At 45.9% G+C, this 16,858-nt stretch overlaps 1 protein-coding gene across 4 annotated transcripts in view; it reads right to left on the reverse strand.

The window, feature by feature from the left end:
• Positions 1-461: 461 nt before the first annotated feature.
• Positions 462-16,858, reverse strand: part of LOC119861080 (Krueppel-like factor 5) — a 79,650-nt gene continuing 63,253 nt past the window's right edge. For all 4 annotated transcript variants that reach the window (XM_038415569.2, XM_043492166.1, XM_043492165.1 and 1 more), the window contains 3 exons: positions 13,784-14,678; positions 10,804-10,863; positions 462-6,281 (listed from right to left, as the gene is read on the reverse strand). In XM_038415569.2, coding sequence (XP_038271497.1) covers positions 6,103-6,281; positions 10,804-10,863; positions 13,784-14,678 — 1,134 coding nt within the window. In that variant the 3' untranslated portion in view covers positions 462-6,102. The remainder of the gene's footprint in view (positions 6,282-10,803; positions 10,864-13,783; positions 14,679-16,858) is intronic.

Here is a 16,858-nt window from a genome sequence, read left to right on the forward strand (position 1 = left end):
AGGCAGTAAAAAAATGGCAGAAACATTGGGTGGGATTTACCTCCTATGCTTGTTCAGAAATGAAAAAGACAACATGGAAACCATTCCTACAAGCTTGAGTCCATGGATACGTTTATCATGCCATCAAAGGGTGTGATTACCATTTGAGTAGACATACCCAAGCAAGGCTTTTAGCTAGGTAACTCGGGGGCCAGAGCAGGGAAGCCACTTCAGCATGGGCCAGACAAACCGACCCAGAACCCTGTGCTTTCAGTATAGACATACCCAATGGCTCTGTTGTGCAAGCAGCACCGACAGCCCGAGCATGTCTGTTGTCTGGGCATTTACCCGGCGCCCTGAGGTGTAGTGCACCATGCCTTTGGGAAATTGACTAGGAGAGGCACAGAGAGGGATGCCATATTCCAGCCGGAGAAAGCAATCCCAAAGAACCAGCAGGAGAAGGAATGCGACACTCATGGGGGCATGGTTTATAAAGATTTGTTTATTTCATTCCTTTTTGTAAAAAATAATAATAATAATGTACACGTTGAGTTTAACATCCTGGACACCCATTATATCATACACCTATCAGCTCACGCTTGTGCTCTCTTTTTTTTTTTTTACTCAAGGGAGGGGTTTTATTTCCTCCGTCCTCCTCCCCCTCAGAATCCCCCAGTAAAGAGAGCCGCTTTGGAGACTGCTCCTGCAAAGTCACCTATGGGATTCTAGGAGCCAGGAGAGGTGTATGCCTTGGAGGTCAATGTTAGCAAACATACTTTTTCTGGCCAGGGTGGCAGGTCTTTTAGATGGCTCCATGAGGGACCGCTAGCCTCACCGAGTATGTGCTCATTTCAGGGCACGAAGGGGCCCAAGTCTGGGGGGAGAGTAAAATGCTGATTAACCCGTTAGCTGCCTTTCCATGCTGCACGTTCTAACAAAACCTAACAACACTCGTTGCTACACAATGTAGGATAAGGGTGATCAAGTATCATGCTTCAGGTTGGATGGTGATTGCCTGTGAAGGGCTGGGAGGAATTCTCTCCTTTGCTTTTCCCTACACATTGTTGCACAGTCAGTTGTGTGCATTGGAGGAGGAAGGCAGTTCCACTTTCCCCTAAAGCATCAGCTCCAGGCAGGATTAGATAGCTCAATGGTATGAGGAAACAGCGCCTCCTTCAGCACCTCTCTACTATTTTTCACCAACTTGAGTGGAACAGCCCACCTCCGACCCACTTGCAGAGAGCAATGAAGTTACTACAAGCCTTAAAACTGCTGTCTTTTGATCTCAGGAATCTGTCCACAGTGAGGATGTGCTAGCAACTTGGTTACGGTATTTAAGGCAGGTAGCAAGAAGCAAGAGCTGGGTGCTGGGATGGTGTTTGGAGTGGGGACAGAAGAATGAACATATCCCTCCCTGCAGGATAATTTTATTACAAAATAGCAGATGAATTAATATTTTTTTAAAGTAACAAATAAAAACATAGCCAGAAAAGAAACCTTCCACCACAGTTTTCCAGGTCCCGATTTGGTGTGTGCTCATATTATACAATAAACAATTGCTTCAAATCCACATACAAAAAATCTGTACAGCATTCCCTACTATTTACAGAAATCCCTCTGGTGTGTTACATGCTCAGAAGCACAAATGACAATGAAAAAAGGACATTTACACCCCAACATTTTGTTCTGAAGGAAGCTTGGGAAATCCAGCTAGTGGGTTCTGTGTCCTGAGGTGTTTCGAATATAGAAATAGCCCCCAGTGCTCTTCCCAAACTTTCTGATGGTCCACTCTTCTCAGTGTCCCATGACATGGCCATATGTTGGTCTGGGCTTATTATGTTTCTTTTGGGAATAATAATAGACATGCCAGTTGGCTGTGAGAGCCAAAGACCTTCTATAATGATGTTCAACTAGCAAGGAGGCACTATCCAAAAACCACTCTGGAGTATGTGGATTCCTCAAATGCTATCAAGCCCCATCCAAAACCCAGCGTGTCTCTCTTGGGGATCAGGTAAAGCTGAAGAGCAGAGTGTTGTTTTGAAAAAATGGCTCTTGGACCAAAATTTTTAAAATAATCGATATTTTCTCTTTTCTTTCCCAAAAATAAAAGTAATAACAAAATCCAGATATTTTTCAGTAAACTAGTTCAGTTTTCAATCAAAAACATTCAGTTCAAAAAACAATGGGGGACAATTCTGAGGGAACAATTTGATTTTCGAAAAACTAATTTTTAAATTTTTGTTTTAAACTAACCATTTTACCAAAAAATGTTTTTCAAAAACAAAAACTTTTTTGCCCCAGAAAGGGCCATCAGGAAATTTTGAAAACCTGACATTTCCCGCCAAACAAATCAAATGACCGGTTTTTACCCACTCCAGTGAATAGGTAATGCCCATTAGTCCTCCACTGCCAGCATGACACTGCGTGGATGTGAGGGATTTAACAGGGAGGAAGAGGGGGGAGTTTGGTTATTACTCAGCTCTAAAGCCAGGAAGTCCAAGGTATAAAATATTTCACATTTTAACCTGCCGTTCATCTCTTTTGCAGGGAAATTTTCCTTTGATTCTGTTGAAATTTAGCATTTAAAAACAAACACCAAAAGCACACAGGACACCATGCAAAGCCCAGTCTTAAGCCTGCTACAGCAAAGCCCTCTGCAGGTAAAGACTTATCACTCCCTCATTGCGCTGTCACAGTGCAGCTGATGTGGTATTTTATCAGAGGCTCTCCCACCACCAGCCTTTCACACTGTGGGCTCCGTACTCCCCCAAATCCACAAACAAAAAGTGGTTCTTCTCAACGTGTCCAGGAGGGCTGCCCACACAGCTAGACAGTGGAATATGGTCAACACATAGCCCAACCGTGAGAGTCAGAACTCTGATTTGCTAATGTTGCATTCTCCAGCTGCCCTATTCTATGGAACTGTTGTAACCAAGCTGCTAATCATTAGGATTCTGTGTTGCGGATATTTGGGGTGTGTGCATGTGGGTGGGGGAGTTTCATGAGCAACAGGGATGGTGGGAAAGGCCTTGAATTTGCAATATATCGCAATGCTATGTCAGCTGAACCCAAGCCAACACTGGGTTGGGCTCAACAGGCTTCAACATGGTTAGTTTGGGTTCCCACCCAATCCATCCACCCAGCCCTAACTTCCAGGAGCCAGGAGATGTGACTGGTTAAACATGTGTTGTTGTCTTACAATGAAATGCCTTTCAGTTTAGATAATTGCGAATGACAGAGACTCTCTCTGTGTGTGTGCATGTGTGCGTGCATGAAGTACTGAAGGCCTGAACACTCTCAACAACAAGACACAGTGCACAGAGAACTTCCCCACCCTGCAATCATACAGTAGGATCCACCCAGATAACCCCTCTCTACAAACGGATTCATGCTGGCACAACTGGCGGAGTACAGATTCAGTGGGAGGCATCTTGTTGATGGATACGTGGCACACCGAGCCCTGAAAATGGCATGCCTGGGATTGGCTGTGCTCTGGTGTGACATGGTGTTTGCTGGCATAGCATTGGTCAGAGCTCAGGTTTAGATGCTTACTACGAAGCTTCCTTTAAAGCAAGTCATGAACTAAAAGGGAACGAGCCATGTACACAGAGAACTATAGCATCAGAGAGTTGAAGACCAGAAATCCTAGATCATTTAATCTGATCTCTTGTATATCAGAGGCCACCAACTCCACCCTATACACTGAGCACTGGAGAATTAGGACCACCACCTCATTGCCATGTTCCTTTGCACACCAGAATCTGTGCCAATGAAGCAGATGCTGCCCTAAATACACACACATGCACACACACCCTATATACACACACACACACACACATATGCACACGTACATACCTATTTGACAAGGTACATGATAAAATAATGCAACCATTACAGCAATGAACATATGGCACATATCAATTCCCCAGGGGTCCTTGTATTATAACAAGGGCCTTCTATTAAAGAAATGCAGCCCCTGTCGGCGGTGTATCGAGGAGCCTCCAAAATACCCTAGAATGGGGTGGGTGCAATTCAGAGTCACACCCTAAGGCTCTCTTCCTCGTTTATTTTGGCTCCAGTTATGATTTATCCTCTCTGACTGCTTTTCAAGCCTGGCTTTGGAGGCCCTGACTGGGCGTCTGCCATTTGTCAGGGTCAAAACAGGAAAGACGGGGCAGGCAGGCAGGGAGCATGCTGGAGGACCACAGCCACCAGAGCTTCCTGGACCATTTGGCAAGGAACTCAGGTGAGCCGGCAAGTCTGAAGAGCAGAATCAAGTCAGAGCTGGTAAGCCCAGGGAACGCAGCTCAACAAGCCAAGACACGAGCCATGTCCCTGTTCACAGACCCAGGGCCAAGCTCTGCAGAGACTTCTCTGCTCCCAGCTCCGCCTGCACATCTGGAGGTCACTAAAGTTTAATCCCAATAAATCATTGCAGTTGGGTAATTGACATGGCCTAACATGTGCCCCCTGGACTGGAGAAACTGCTTAGAAAGCACTGAATCAGGGACAGCCCAAACAGTGAGACTTTGTGGGCAGCTTGCCAGGAATCCCAGAGCCACACCTACAGTAATGCATATGTAAATCTAACTCAGTAACTAATGAGCATGTACTAGCCCTGACATCTGTCTTCCCTTGTATCTTCTTGGACAGACATACAGAACTGGCTATGTTCACCAGAAGTTTGATTGGCTTCCTTCAGGGCAGAGATGGGCCACATTTGACTTGTAGGCTGCATGTGGCATAAAGTTTCCAGAATCTCCACAGCCTGGGTGGTTTTGCCTTTTGGTTGATTTTCTATCACACGTCACTGTCTGTACATTACTTACATTTGTTTGCCAGGAAAAATCAAAGTACTGTTGAACATGCTAGACTGATTCAGTGTCCTGATTTGCTTCTTATCTACTACGTTGCTGCAGTTTCAGTGGGCATAACCTATTCTTACTCTGCCCATGTTTAACTTTTCATGTGCTTCAGGGGCCTCCCCTGTACGCTGCACATCGAGGCGTTCTGAGGAAGACAAGTGAAGGCTCCTTGCAGAGCGTGGGGCCATGAACCTGTGAGGTAGGTAACATGATGTCAGTTTGCACAAGTTTGTTTTCAAAGCTGCTTTTCTGGATGTGGTAAAATGCACAAATGGCAACAGGAAAAAGTGGTTTGTAATGACCAGTCTCTTGTGTTCGAGGCCTGAGGGGGGCCCCACTCAATGTATCCTTGGAAATCAAAGGCACAATGCATTCTGGGAAACCAGTGTGTCTTCTTTTTTTTTTTCTTCATGGGGACTGGCCACTTCCCATCTCTGAAAACCAACCTAGTTCTCACAAATGAGAGAGCAGAAGCCAAAACCATCCTCCAAGCAGAAATGCTAAGGGCCTGATGTTGGACATGCCTGGCAAAGAAACATAGGAATTCATGACCCAAAGCCGCCTCTCTTGCGGGAAACATCAGGTGGTCTCAGTGGAGCATGAACAATGGCTGTGTCATCTGCTTTGGATCTGTCCCAGCCGTGGCAGCACTTCTTGGGGATAGGTTTTCCTGCCCTTGTTTCTTGCAACCACAGGGATGAAGACTAAAGACCTGACTTTCCAAACAAACCATGAACACTCACTGCTATTCCTGCGTGGCCTGAATGTCCTGTGTGCTACACCTGTGGTGGCAACTTGGTTGTGGAATAGCTCAGTCCAAGAAGGCTCCACAAAGAACTTGATAAAGGCTTCCCATAGCCCAGCGGCCCATCTGCCCAACATATTTCTGCTCATTCCCAACCAGACGCAGACCCCGAAAGGGAAGGGAAGGCTCCAAAGAGTTTGAGACAAAAGGGAAAATTGTTTCAGAGTGAAAAATAAATAGCAAATTCACTGGAAGGGAGAGTCCTAGAGTCCAAGGAACATCTTCTGGTCAGGAAGTGGGATCCTGGCCAGGATACAGATATAGTTTTAATCATCCTTTAACTAAGAGTACCTTGGTGACAGGGCACAAGGAGGGAGCGTGCACAGAGCTCACACGCTGCCATTTGATCACAGCATGGTTTTGTTCCTATGTACAAGATGAGTCATCCATCCAAGAGGAAGGAGTCCCAGCTGCTCCTGGAAGGGAGGCAAGAGCAGGACAGGAGCTCTACCACTAGTTCTGGTGTCTCTTCATGTGCAGAGCCAGGTGGTCGGAGCGAGAGAAACAGCGCCCGCAGGCTATGCACTTGAAGGGCTTGGCGCCTGTGTGCTTGCGGTAGTGCCGGGTAAGCTCGTCGGAGCGGGCAAAGCGCCAGTCACAGCCTTCCCAGGTGCATTTGTATGGCTTCTCTCCTGCAGGGGGCAACAGGCCAGAGGTTACAGTGTGCACCAGAGCAGCATACCAGTGTCCAGTACTTACCTGTCTAGGCATCCATCTGTCAGTCTCCATCCATTCATCCTTTCCCTTCTAGCTATCCATCCATCCATCCATCCCTTCTCTTCTAGCTGTCCATCCATCCATTCTGTTCTAGCTACCCATCCATCCCTCCCTCCCTTCTCTTCTAGCTATCCATCCATCAATCCCTTCCCTTCTAGCTGTCCATCCATCCATCCCTTCTGTTCTAGCTATCGATCCATCCATCCATCCATCCATCCATCCTCTCTCTTTAAGTTATCCCTCCCTCCCTTATCTTCTAGCTATCCATCCATCCATCCCTCCCTTCTCTTCTAGCTATCCATGCATCCATCCATTCTACCTATCCATTCATCCCTCCCTTCTCTTCTAGCTATCCATCCATCCATCCCTTCCCTCATACACATACCCTACTCTCTATCTATCCACCATCCACCCATGCCTATGCATTCTCCTCTAACTATCCATCCCGCCCCTCTATCTATCCATCCATCCATTCCTCCCCTCAAGCACATATTCTTCTATCTATCAACCATCCACCCATCCCTACATATACCCCTCTCGCTATCCATCCCTATACACACTCCTATATCTATCCATCCATCCCCCCCAAACACCTACCCCTCTATCTATTCAACCACCCACTCATCCCTACACATACCCCTCTAGCTATCATCTCCATACGCATTCCTCTATCTATCCATCCAACCCTCCCCCTAAACACATATCCTTCTATCCATCCTTCCCTTCTATACATCCATCCCTTCCCCACACACATACCCCACTCTCTATCTATCCACCATCCACCAATCCCTACACATACTCCTGTATCTATCCATACATCCCTCATCCCAAACACATATCCTTCTATCTAACCACCATCCACGCAATCCCTACACATACCCCTCTCGCTATTTATCCCCATACTCACTCCTTTATCTATCCATCCTTCCCCCTCTATTCATCCATCCTGCCTCCCAAACACGTATCTTTCTATCCATCCATCCATCCATCCATCCATCCATCCATCCATCCCCATACGCACCCCTCTGTCCAACCATCCATCCCCGGACATATCTAGCTAGCTAATTATTCTGGTATGTAGGCGTGTTCTCCTATGACATGTGCAGTCACTCACTGGGCGATCCCTAACTCTTCTTGCTCAGCTGTACCTGAACGGTCACTCTCCAGACTGTGAGCTTCCCCTCCAAAATGAGGGTATCCCTACAGCAGCTGAGTCAAGCTCAGTCAGGTTTGGCTGCAGTGCTTTGTACAAAGTCCCTGGGTGTTTCTGCTTTGACTTTTGATGAAACATCAAAATTTTTCATGGAAGAGTCCAAAGATTTTTGTTTTTCAGCTAAGTTTTCCCTGGAACTCTGCCCCCACCTCACACTCCAACCAGCTCTATATTGGTCCTTCACACTGTGACATTTTGGTGTGCAGAAGAGCTCCTCAGGAACTTTTCAGTGTGTTTTTGTGCCTCAGTGTCCCCACCTCCCTGTTTATCCTGCAAATCAAATGGGGGAGTGTCTCCGCCAGCCAGGAGCTCGTGTGGAAAAGCCAGTGCCAGCCTCACCCAGCTCCTCTCCAAATCCGGACAGGCTGGCCGCACCCTGCAGCGGTTGCAGCCCGGGAAGCTGAGCTGAACTCTGGACTGAGTGCCACAGCCCACGCTTTGGCAGGGCGTGGTCCCCTCAAATATTAGTCCTCACTCTTTAACAGCCTGAGCAAGCAGGCAGAGTTCATGGAATGTGCTGACTTTCCCGACCTCAAATATTTACCATTTCATCGGCCAATTATGGAGAACTTAACAACAGCTCAAGTGCACGTACACAGGCAACATGCATGTGCATGCCCCAGGATGGGTGCACATCAGATGTGCCCACAGACACAGGCATACGTATTTGAGCATAAACATATCTGTGCATGCACACAAACATGAGCTCTCACACACACACACGAAGTTATAACATGATGCATGTACACACAAACCTGTGCATGCTAACACAGAGACATGCATCTCTGGGCACATACGACACGTACTCATGAACATGCCAGTTTTCACGCACAGAAAATCTCTGTATACAAGCATATGTGTACATTTGCATGCCCCCACACAAACATTCCCATGCACGCATGCACACACACAGAATGAGGCGTGAACCTAGAAGCAAACAGAATGTGAAGAAATGCAAAGCACCTTAGCTTTCTGCCAGGTGTGAGAAATATGTTTATAGCTCAGGTCAATAAGAATTTAAGCTCGATTTACAAGCAGCACATGGGAAATTTTATGGCATACTCAGGATCACATGGGTTTGTGGGCGTCTTTATTAGTTTTCTAAGCTGAAAGACAAAGGCGAGGTTTGCCCCGCTCAGACTCAGCCATTGTCCCAGCCAGGTCATCTGGCTGGGTCAGCCCCACCAAGGCCTTTTACTTTCAAACAATAACAGGTTGATCTCCAGGATGGAAACAAAATGCTTTCCATTGTCCTGCAAGCTGGCTCCTTCCCCCAGGACAGCATGGCAGGACAGGCTGGAACAATGGGCCCAATTGGCATTCCAATCCCCCGGGAGGTGGGTGAGCGGCCAGTGGGTTATATATTTAATCGCACAATGGCGCCAGGGCAATGAATGGTGTCCCCTGGAGATTGATATGGCCTAGACCATAGCAACAGGCAAACCACAGGGGAAGGTGTTCATGATTGGGCCTGATAGACTTCCCAGGCTAGATCCCATTGGGTGGGTTATCCCAAATAGCTTTATTAACCCTTCAAGTGACTGAACGAAGTCACTACCAGAGTGCAGCTACTTGTGGGATGCTAAGGTACCATGTGGGTTAATACTCTGGACTTTCCACTCTAGATTTCTGGGTACTCATTAGGCTGAATATGGTGGCCTTGAGCTTGTGCATGGGGAACACTTGCCTGCTACATAACCTCCCAATATAGTTGACTCATCAATGGCTTCCTCTACACCATTCTAGATTTCCCCCTAGCTATTTCCACCAATACTCCTGCCAGTTCAAGGCACATCCTCTTTCGTCCCTCTGCCCCATGAAGAGGCATCTTGAGGCAGGTGGTGGAAGGAAGTGGTCTCACGTCAAACTCAGGCCCCAGCAGGGCCAATAAAATGGCTCCACAGAGAGGCTGGGGTTTGCCTCATCGGGTCACTGCACAATGACTCAGGCAACTTTTGAGGGCTACACATCTCTCATGCAAAGGGCTAATGGGCAAGGGCAGGGCCCTGGTGGGGGTCAGGAGAAGAGCTCTTTATTAGTAAAGAGGGGACGGTTGTTACCATTTCCCCATCCTGAAGCTCCTTCTCTGGGAACTCAATGCCCTTCCTTACTACCATCTGCCCGTGGTAGCTTGGACACAGCCCTTGGCCTTCTTTCCTCCCATCTCCTCCTGAGGCATTCTACGGCGTACGTCTCTACGGTGCACGAATGAAAAAATACTGCACCTCATGCCTCGTTCTGGAGCCCGATAAGATGAAATAGGAGCGGAGCCAGGTGGGAGAAATGATTCCCAGGCTTGGGACTTGCTTTGTGATTTGTTCGTTGCTCATAAAAAAAGAAAAGTAACCCCAGGGACAGCTTAATTGCACCCAGTAAAGATCAACACTTCTATAAAAGAGATTTATGAGAGGAGCTCTGGTTCTGGGACTGGCCAAGGATCTGATAAGGGCTCAGGCTGTCCTCGGAGGAGCACTCCGCCTGCCTGCACTGAGAGGGGCCAGGGGACTGGGTTTATGCAGGGAACGCTGGGGCCCTGTTGGATATTTTTTGTTTTAATTAATTGTTCAGGGCCCAGAGTATCGAACCCTGGGGCTCTCCCCTTGGCTTAAAGGGGAAACAATTCACAAAGGGGATGGCCCATCCCCTTCTGTTTTCTCCTCATGCGCTGTGTATATGCAGCCAAATCACTTAGAGCTGCAATCCCATTGGCTAAACAGCGCAAGGCCTGGTTAGTACTTAGATGGGAGACCTCCAGGGAAAATGCAGAGGGCACAGAATGAAATGGGCAGGACTCCTCCCCAAGTCTGTACTGAACCAATACCCTAGCCAAGTGCAGGAGGTCTCTAAAGGTAACTCAGGGCATGTCTACACAGTGGGGTAATGTGCAAGTGCGGTTTCTAAAGCACACTAACGTGTCGTGCATCAACTGGTATGTCTTTTGTTTTCCCAAACACCACTAGACCTCTGTGATTGGTTCCTCCACAAACACCGCTAGATCTCTGTGATCGGTTCCTCCACAAACACCATTAGATCTGTATATCTAACTGCATTCTAAGGTGCCACGGGTACTCCTTTTCTTTTTGCATTCACTGTGTTTGCGATCAGATTGCACTTGGAGTAATACCACTGAAATCAACAGCTACCACCCCAATGATGGGTATGGTATAAAAATACCATGGCTAGAGAGATCCTAAGTATTATGGCATACTCAGGTGTACACTTACCTGTGTGAGTTCTCTGATGTGCCTTCAGGTGGGAACTCTTGGTGTAAACTTTCGTGCAACCTGTAAAAACAAAACAGAAACCCCTTAGGGTGAAAAATGTTTCATTCTAATGAAGATTTAAAATACACACACCAAGGTTATGGTGAGCTGCAGCAAATCTGAGTTGCCAAAAGGAAAGAGGATTGAAAAGAACTGTGGGTAATCGTTTGCAAATTAGTACATGTGTAAGGCTTGTTTCTACAGCAGCTAAACAAGGACACTTGTTCAGATTGAAGACTGCATGTGTCAGTGGGGGAGGAGGAGTTTTTTTCACCCATAAGTTAAGAGCTTTTTGCAGCAAGGAGTGCACAACAATGGCAAATCAGGCATGCAAAGGAGCATCCAAACTTTCTAACAGGACCCCCATGTGATATTCCTTAGTACAATCAATTCTCACACTTACGTGTCTTGACTGGGGATGGGAGAATCAGTTTGAATAAAATCAAATCTATCAGACCCAAGATATCATCCCACGCTCAATCTGAACCTTGTACGTAGGTAGCATAAAAATGTTAACTTCTGCATTATTATTTGACAGTTTTGCGTTGCCTCTGACTTTCTGAATTCTAGAACCACTGCAAGAAAGGCTCTTTTTCTGTGGTATTTCCAGCTCCAGCAGAAGCTGATGATGTATGAGAAAGTGCAAAGAACTGGCAATTGTGTGAATCACTGACCCAGTTTTCAATATTCAAGAGCAGAGCAGACTGAAAAATGTTCAGAGGAACAGTTTTCAATCAGAAAATGCAGGTTCATCTAAATCAACGTATTTTGGAGAAATGTGTCAATTTCAATGATACTTTTGAGGAAAAGTGCCAAAATTTATCATTTCGACTCTCTCGTTTCTTTTCTATAATTGCTAAATGTTTCCCTTCTATGAGATAAAAAAGTTTCATTTTTATTTATTGTTTTATTTTGTTTCATTTCAACTTTTATAATATAAGAATAAATTTTAGTATTGCATTATATTTATATATTATATAATTAATATATTATAGTGTTTTGACATTATCAAAACAAAATGTTTTTACCTTATTTCAACATAATTGAAACAAAATATATTGATGTTTCTGTGTCAAAAACCTTTTGGAATTTTGATTACGTGAAAAATTTTGAAATTCAACTTTTCTGAATCAGAAGAAAAACAAATGTTGAAATGTCAGACTCTCCCATGGGATGGAAATTCTGCTTTCCAATCAGCTCTATTCACAACATGCAGATAGTTCAGCTAAACATCAGATTCATCCAGACATTTGGTGCTCATCGGAACTGAAGCCATACTCCAAATTCTTTCAGTTTGGCACCTCACTAGCTTTCCCAGCTCAGAGCTCTTTTATGCTCTCTCTGGAGTTCAGACCTCAGCTTCCCTGAAATTTAAGGGATATTTTTTCCTCTGCTAGGAATCTGTTTTACCAAGATCAGATTGATTCTTCTTTGTTTGAAGTTTACTATACATAAACCAATGTCACTGAGAGATTGCTGTGTTGCATCTACTAGTCTGGTACTCAGATGCCCCAAGGAAATGCAGCTGATTAGTGGAGTCCCACACCTCATAGCTGGAACTTGAGTTACGTTTACATAAGCCACCTTTGCAGCTGAGGATCAAACCAGGTCTCCTTTGGTCTCTATCAGTTAGAGATGGGACCAGATCTAAACACACTTCAACTTAGAGGGAAACTGGAATTATAACTGAATTTTACTAATGACCCCTCTATGATGGGCTAAACCAAAACATTGGATCTGAACATCCCCTAACTTTGGTGTGTCCTAAACAAGGCCACTCATAAAACTCTTGGTTGTTTCTGAACCACAGCTATTGTAACTCTGGATATTCTCATCACCTGTATTCTTTTTTGAACCTTGCTAACATCTTGGCCTGAGTGATATCTTGTGGCAATGAGTTCCATATGCTATTTGTATGTTGTGTTAATACAAGCATGTCCTTCTATCAGTTTTCAATGCTTTGCCTGTCAGTTTCCTTGAATGCCTCCATGTTCTTGTATTATCCATAGATTCCAAGGACAGAAGGGACAATTGTGATCATGTAGTCTGACCTTCTGTATAACACAGGCCAGAGAACTTTCCCAAAACAATTCCTAGAGCAGATCTTTTAGAAAAAGATCTAATCCTGATTTAAAAATTGGCAGTGGTGAGACTGTTCCAATGATGAGTTGTTTCACTGGTTAATTACTCTCACTGTTAAAAATGTACACCTTATTTTCAGTCTGAATTTTTCTGGCTAGACCTTTCTCTGCTGGATTGAAGAGTCCATTATTAAATATTTGTTCCCCAACAGATACTTACAGACTGTAATCAAGTCACCCCTTAACCTTCTGTTTGTTAAGCTAAATAGATTGAGCTCCTTGAGTCTATCACTAGAAGGCATGTTGTCTATTCCTTTAATCCTTCTCGTAGCTCTTCTCTGAACCCTCTCCAATTTACAAACACATTTATTAAGACAAAGGGTAAATAGCAAGACTTGATCTACCTCCTCTGGAGAATCCATTATTCTTTATATCTTTATCATGTCCCCTCTTCTTCAACATACAATCTACCACATGGGAAATAATAGCTCATATGCAGGCTTAATAGCCAGCTGCATCAAAAGGAGAATGTTGGCTCCAGAGTCTGAAACTGCTTCTTTGATGGCCATTGCAGAGATGAGCTATATGTCATGTGGACTGGAACCAATATAGTATTAGTGGTGATATGCCTCTCACAGATACTACAGTGCACCTTTCATATAGTATGCACATAGATATCACTGCATAGCTCACCACTACAGTGCATCCACCTCTGGTGGAGGGTGTCAGTCAGCTACATAGAACAACTTTAGGAAGAGGGGATATTTTGGACAAATGAATGGAAAATTTCAGACAGGCTAGATCTATGCCCATCACAAAGGAATTCTGACACCAAACCAACACAGCAGCCATGGCTATACCTGGGTAATCACAGTGATGGATCCTCCTTTTCTCCAGCTCTGGGTTGTTGCGTCTGTTGTATTTGGGGGTTGGCATGATAATGTGCCCTTGGGAGAGGGTCCCGAGACCATTTGGGAGTGTGGGGATCTGGGATGACTGTACCAGTTTCAGTCCAAATGTGGCTTCATAGGAAGGTGGGGGCGAGATGGTGTTGATGAGCTCAGGTTGATTCTCAGGGCTGCCAGGCTGTGAATTTGGAGGTGAAGGGGGCAGGTTCAGTCCTGGGACAGGGTAGAAATGCCCCGTGACGTTGAAGTTCCCCTGACTTTGGGAGACATTTTGGAAGTGCTTCACTTGTCCACCAGGCTGGATGTGTCTGGGGAGCATGGCGCTGCCCGTGGACATGGTGACGCCGCTGATGGTGTTGATGGCTGTGGTGCTGCCAGTAGAGGGCACCATTGTGGCAACATCAGCATCACCATTGCCAATGGGCATCTGGTAAAGCTGGGCCTGCTGTAGGCTGCCAGACAAAGGGATCTCCGAGGGCATTTCCTGCTTGATGAAGATATTGTTCACAGCCACCGACTGCGGCATGCTGAAGACACTGGTGAAATCTGGCAGCGTCTGCGTCGAGCCTGCTGTGGATGAGCAGGGCTGGGTGAAGCTGGTGCCAGGTTCTGTTTTGATCTGTGGGAAGGGGGTGAGGGGTTTGGCTGGCCGGTAGAGCCCGGTTCGCAGGTGTGTGGTATCAGGCAGTATCACATTGATGTTCACGCTGTATGGCGTGGAGGAGGGCTTCTCTGTCGAGAAGAACTCGTCTACCACAGAGGCGCTCTCCCTGCGGTACTTCTTGTCTGGCACCATTGGAACTGGCAGCAGCTGACTGGAGAGGTACTTGTCCATTTCAGAACGTGCCTATAGGGAGAACAAAAGAAAGAGTTTTTGAGTAAAGCATTCAGACGCTATGGTGATGGGTGTGCTACAAACATCTAAGATAGGTGGGTGGCTAAAGGGCACGAAAGGACAATGGATTCAGATGCAGGAGTGCAGCTCAGCCACTGACACCATGTGTGACCTTAGGCAAAGCACTTACTCAAGTCTGTGTCTCCGTTCCCCGCTCTGTCAAATGGGCATAATAATTCCCTAGCTGTTGTGAGGATAAAATGGCTGTTAGGTGCTTGGATACTGCAGTGATGAAGGATGCATAAGTAGTTAGGGAGAGAACACAACAACAGCAAAAGGGAATCAGTCAAATAAAGAAGGGCCAGGATTTAGATTTTTCTATATAAATAATAAGAGGGGGAGAACTTAAAATTAAAGCTGATGAGCGTAAGTCCGAGCACCAGATCCAAGTGCCCTCAAACCTTGGGGGAGTTAGGATCTGGATCTGAACTTTTTGAGGTTCAGGCCCAACCCTCCTTTAAACTGTATAAAACCTAATGAGAACTCAATTGGTTCATTGTTCCTTCGTACTGCTTTGAAAATAAGAGGATGAGGTTGGGTTTTAACTGTCGCCCACAGCCCTGTGAACACGTTGGCCTCGTACTAGCACATGAGATCCTAGATCTGAAACAGACTAGAACACAAGGGAAACGGGTCTATTTTCATTCTCCCTATGGAACATTCACATCTGTAATACAACAGAGCAGAGTTTTAGTCCTATGAATTTCTATGTATGTTTACGAATATCATCAAACTCCAGATTCCTTCATGATTCCTATCTGACAGAGCATCTTCTGGACATGTTCCCATTGATTCAACAGTCTAAGGGCAGCAGCGTACTACGAAATTCAACCCCTAGCATCTGACGACTCAAGCTGTGCTCTGTGGTTGATGATACTACAACTAATACTCCTTAATGGAGCTGCAGCCTTTAATTATGTGGTTACGCATGTGTCATTCTCATTACATAGACCTCATATACTCACTCATATGTAATAGAGCTGGCAAAACAGTCCAGTTTCCCTGGGCCCTGCAGATACAGGCTGGCAGAGCCTATTGAATACTGCAAGAAACCATGCTCATCTCTTCACCACCCACTGTGCATTCTGCCAGAAGGCTTTGCAGCAATGAACAGTATCGCTATGCACCAAAGTCTTTCCTGGTGAAACCTGACTGCCGTCAATGGAGACTAATTTGGCCCAAGGTGTTTTACCCATCCTGCACATTATATGGCCAAGATATGTATATATCTACTTCAAAAGATTCCCAGAGAATCTTTGCCCAATTGAGAGCCATAATGGCAAGGTGCCAGGAAGCGAGATCCATGCCTAATTTGTATTTAATGGAGCAAGTATTGCAGCCGCCCTGCTCTTTAAAATGGAGGCAGCTCCCTGACACTACATGTCCCAGCATGCAATGCTCCATCTTGATCAGAGCAGTTTGGCTGGGACATGAAATCTCCAACAGGCCGCTGCTGCAGAACTGTTCAGGCTGCACTGGGACCTTAGGCTGCTGTTGGCTGCACCTAGACTAGCAAGAAGTGTTCTACCCACCTGTCTGGTGTGATTAGCATATCATCCTCATCAAGCCAGATGTGCTGGAAAGCTCTGAGCTATTACTAGAGGGGACATTGTCAAAGCAGGGGGGTGAGGGATAGTTTGTTGCCCCAAAAAGTTCAGCTTATGTTAAATGCCTGACCTATTCCCCTAGATGCTATAAGTTCAAACACTCTTCTTTGATCTGGGACCACCCCTATGTTACAGTGACAGACGATATGGACCAGAGCCACAAAGTGCAAACCTAGAATCAGATCAAACGCTGAACTTTTCCAACGTTTCAGAGATGTTTGCACTCAGGTATTGGGGCTGGGCTCATTCTAGGGACACACCCGCGATGCAGTTTGGATCTGAATCCCAATTTCCACAGCATTAGTATCCGTGGTTCTTATTTGGACTCATCCCTGGGTGAGGACTGCACAGAGCCCTTGGGGCTCCGCCTGCTCTCACCTGGTTTATCTGCACTATGTGCCACTCCAGCCTGTTATTTTTAGAGGCAGGAATCAGATCACTGCTAGGTAGTACCAGGGGCTCTCCCTCCGCCTCTGAATACCGCACATACCTGAGCAATGATATGACCCACTCGCCAGGGAGATG

The sequence above is a fragment of the Dermochelys coriacea genome, chromosome 9, assembly GCF_009764565.3.
Source record: "Dermochelys coriacea isolate rDerCor1 chromosome 9, rDerCor1.pri.v4, whole genome shotgun sequence".
Lineage (NCBI taxonomy): Eukaryota > Metazoa > Chordata > Testudines > Dermochelyidae > Dermochelys > Dermochelys coriacea.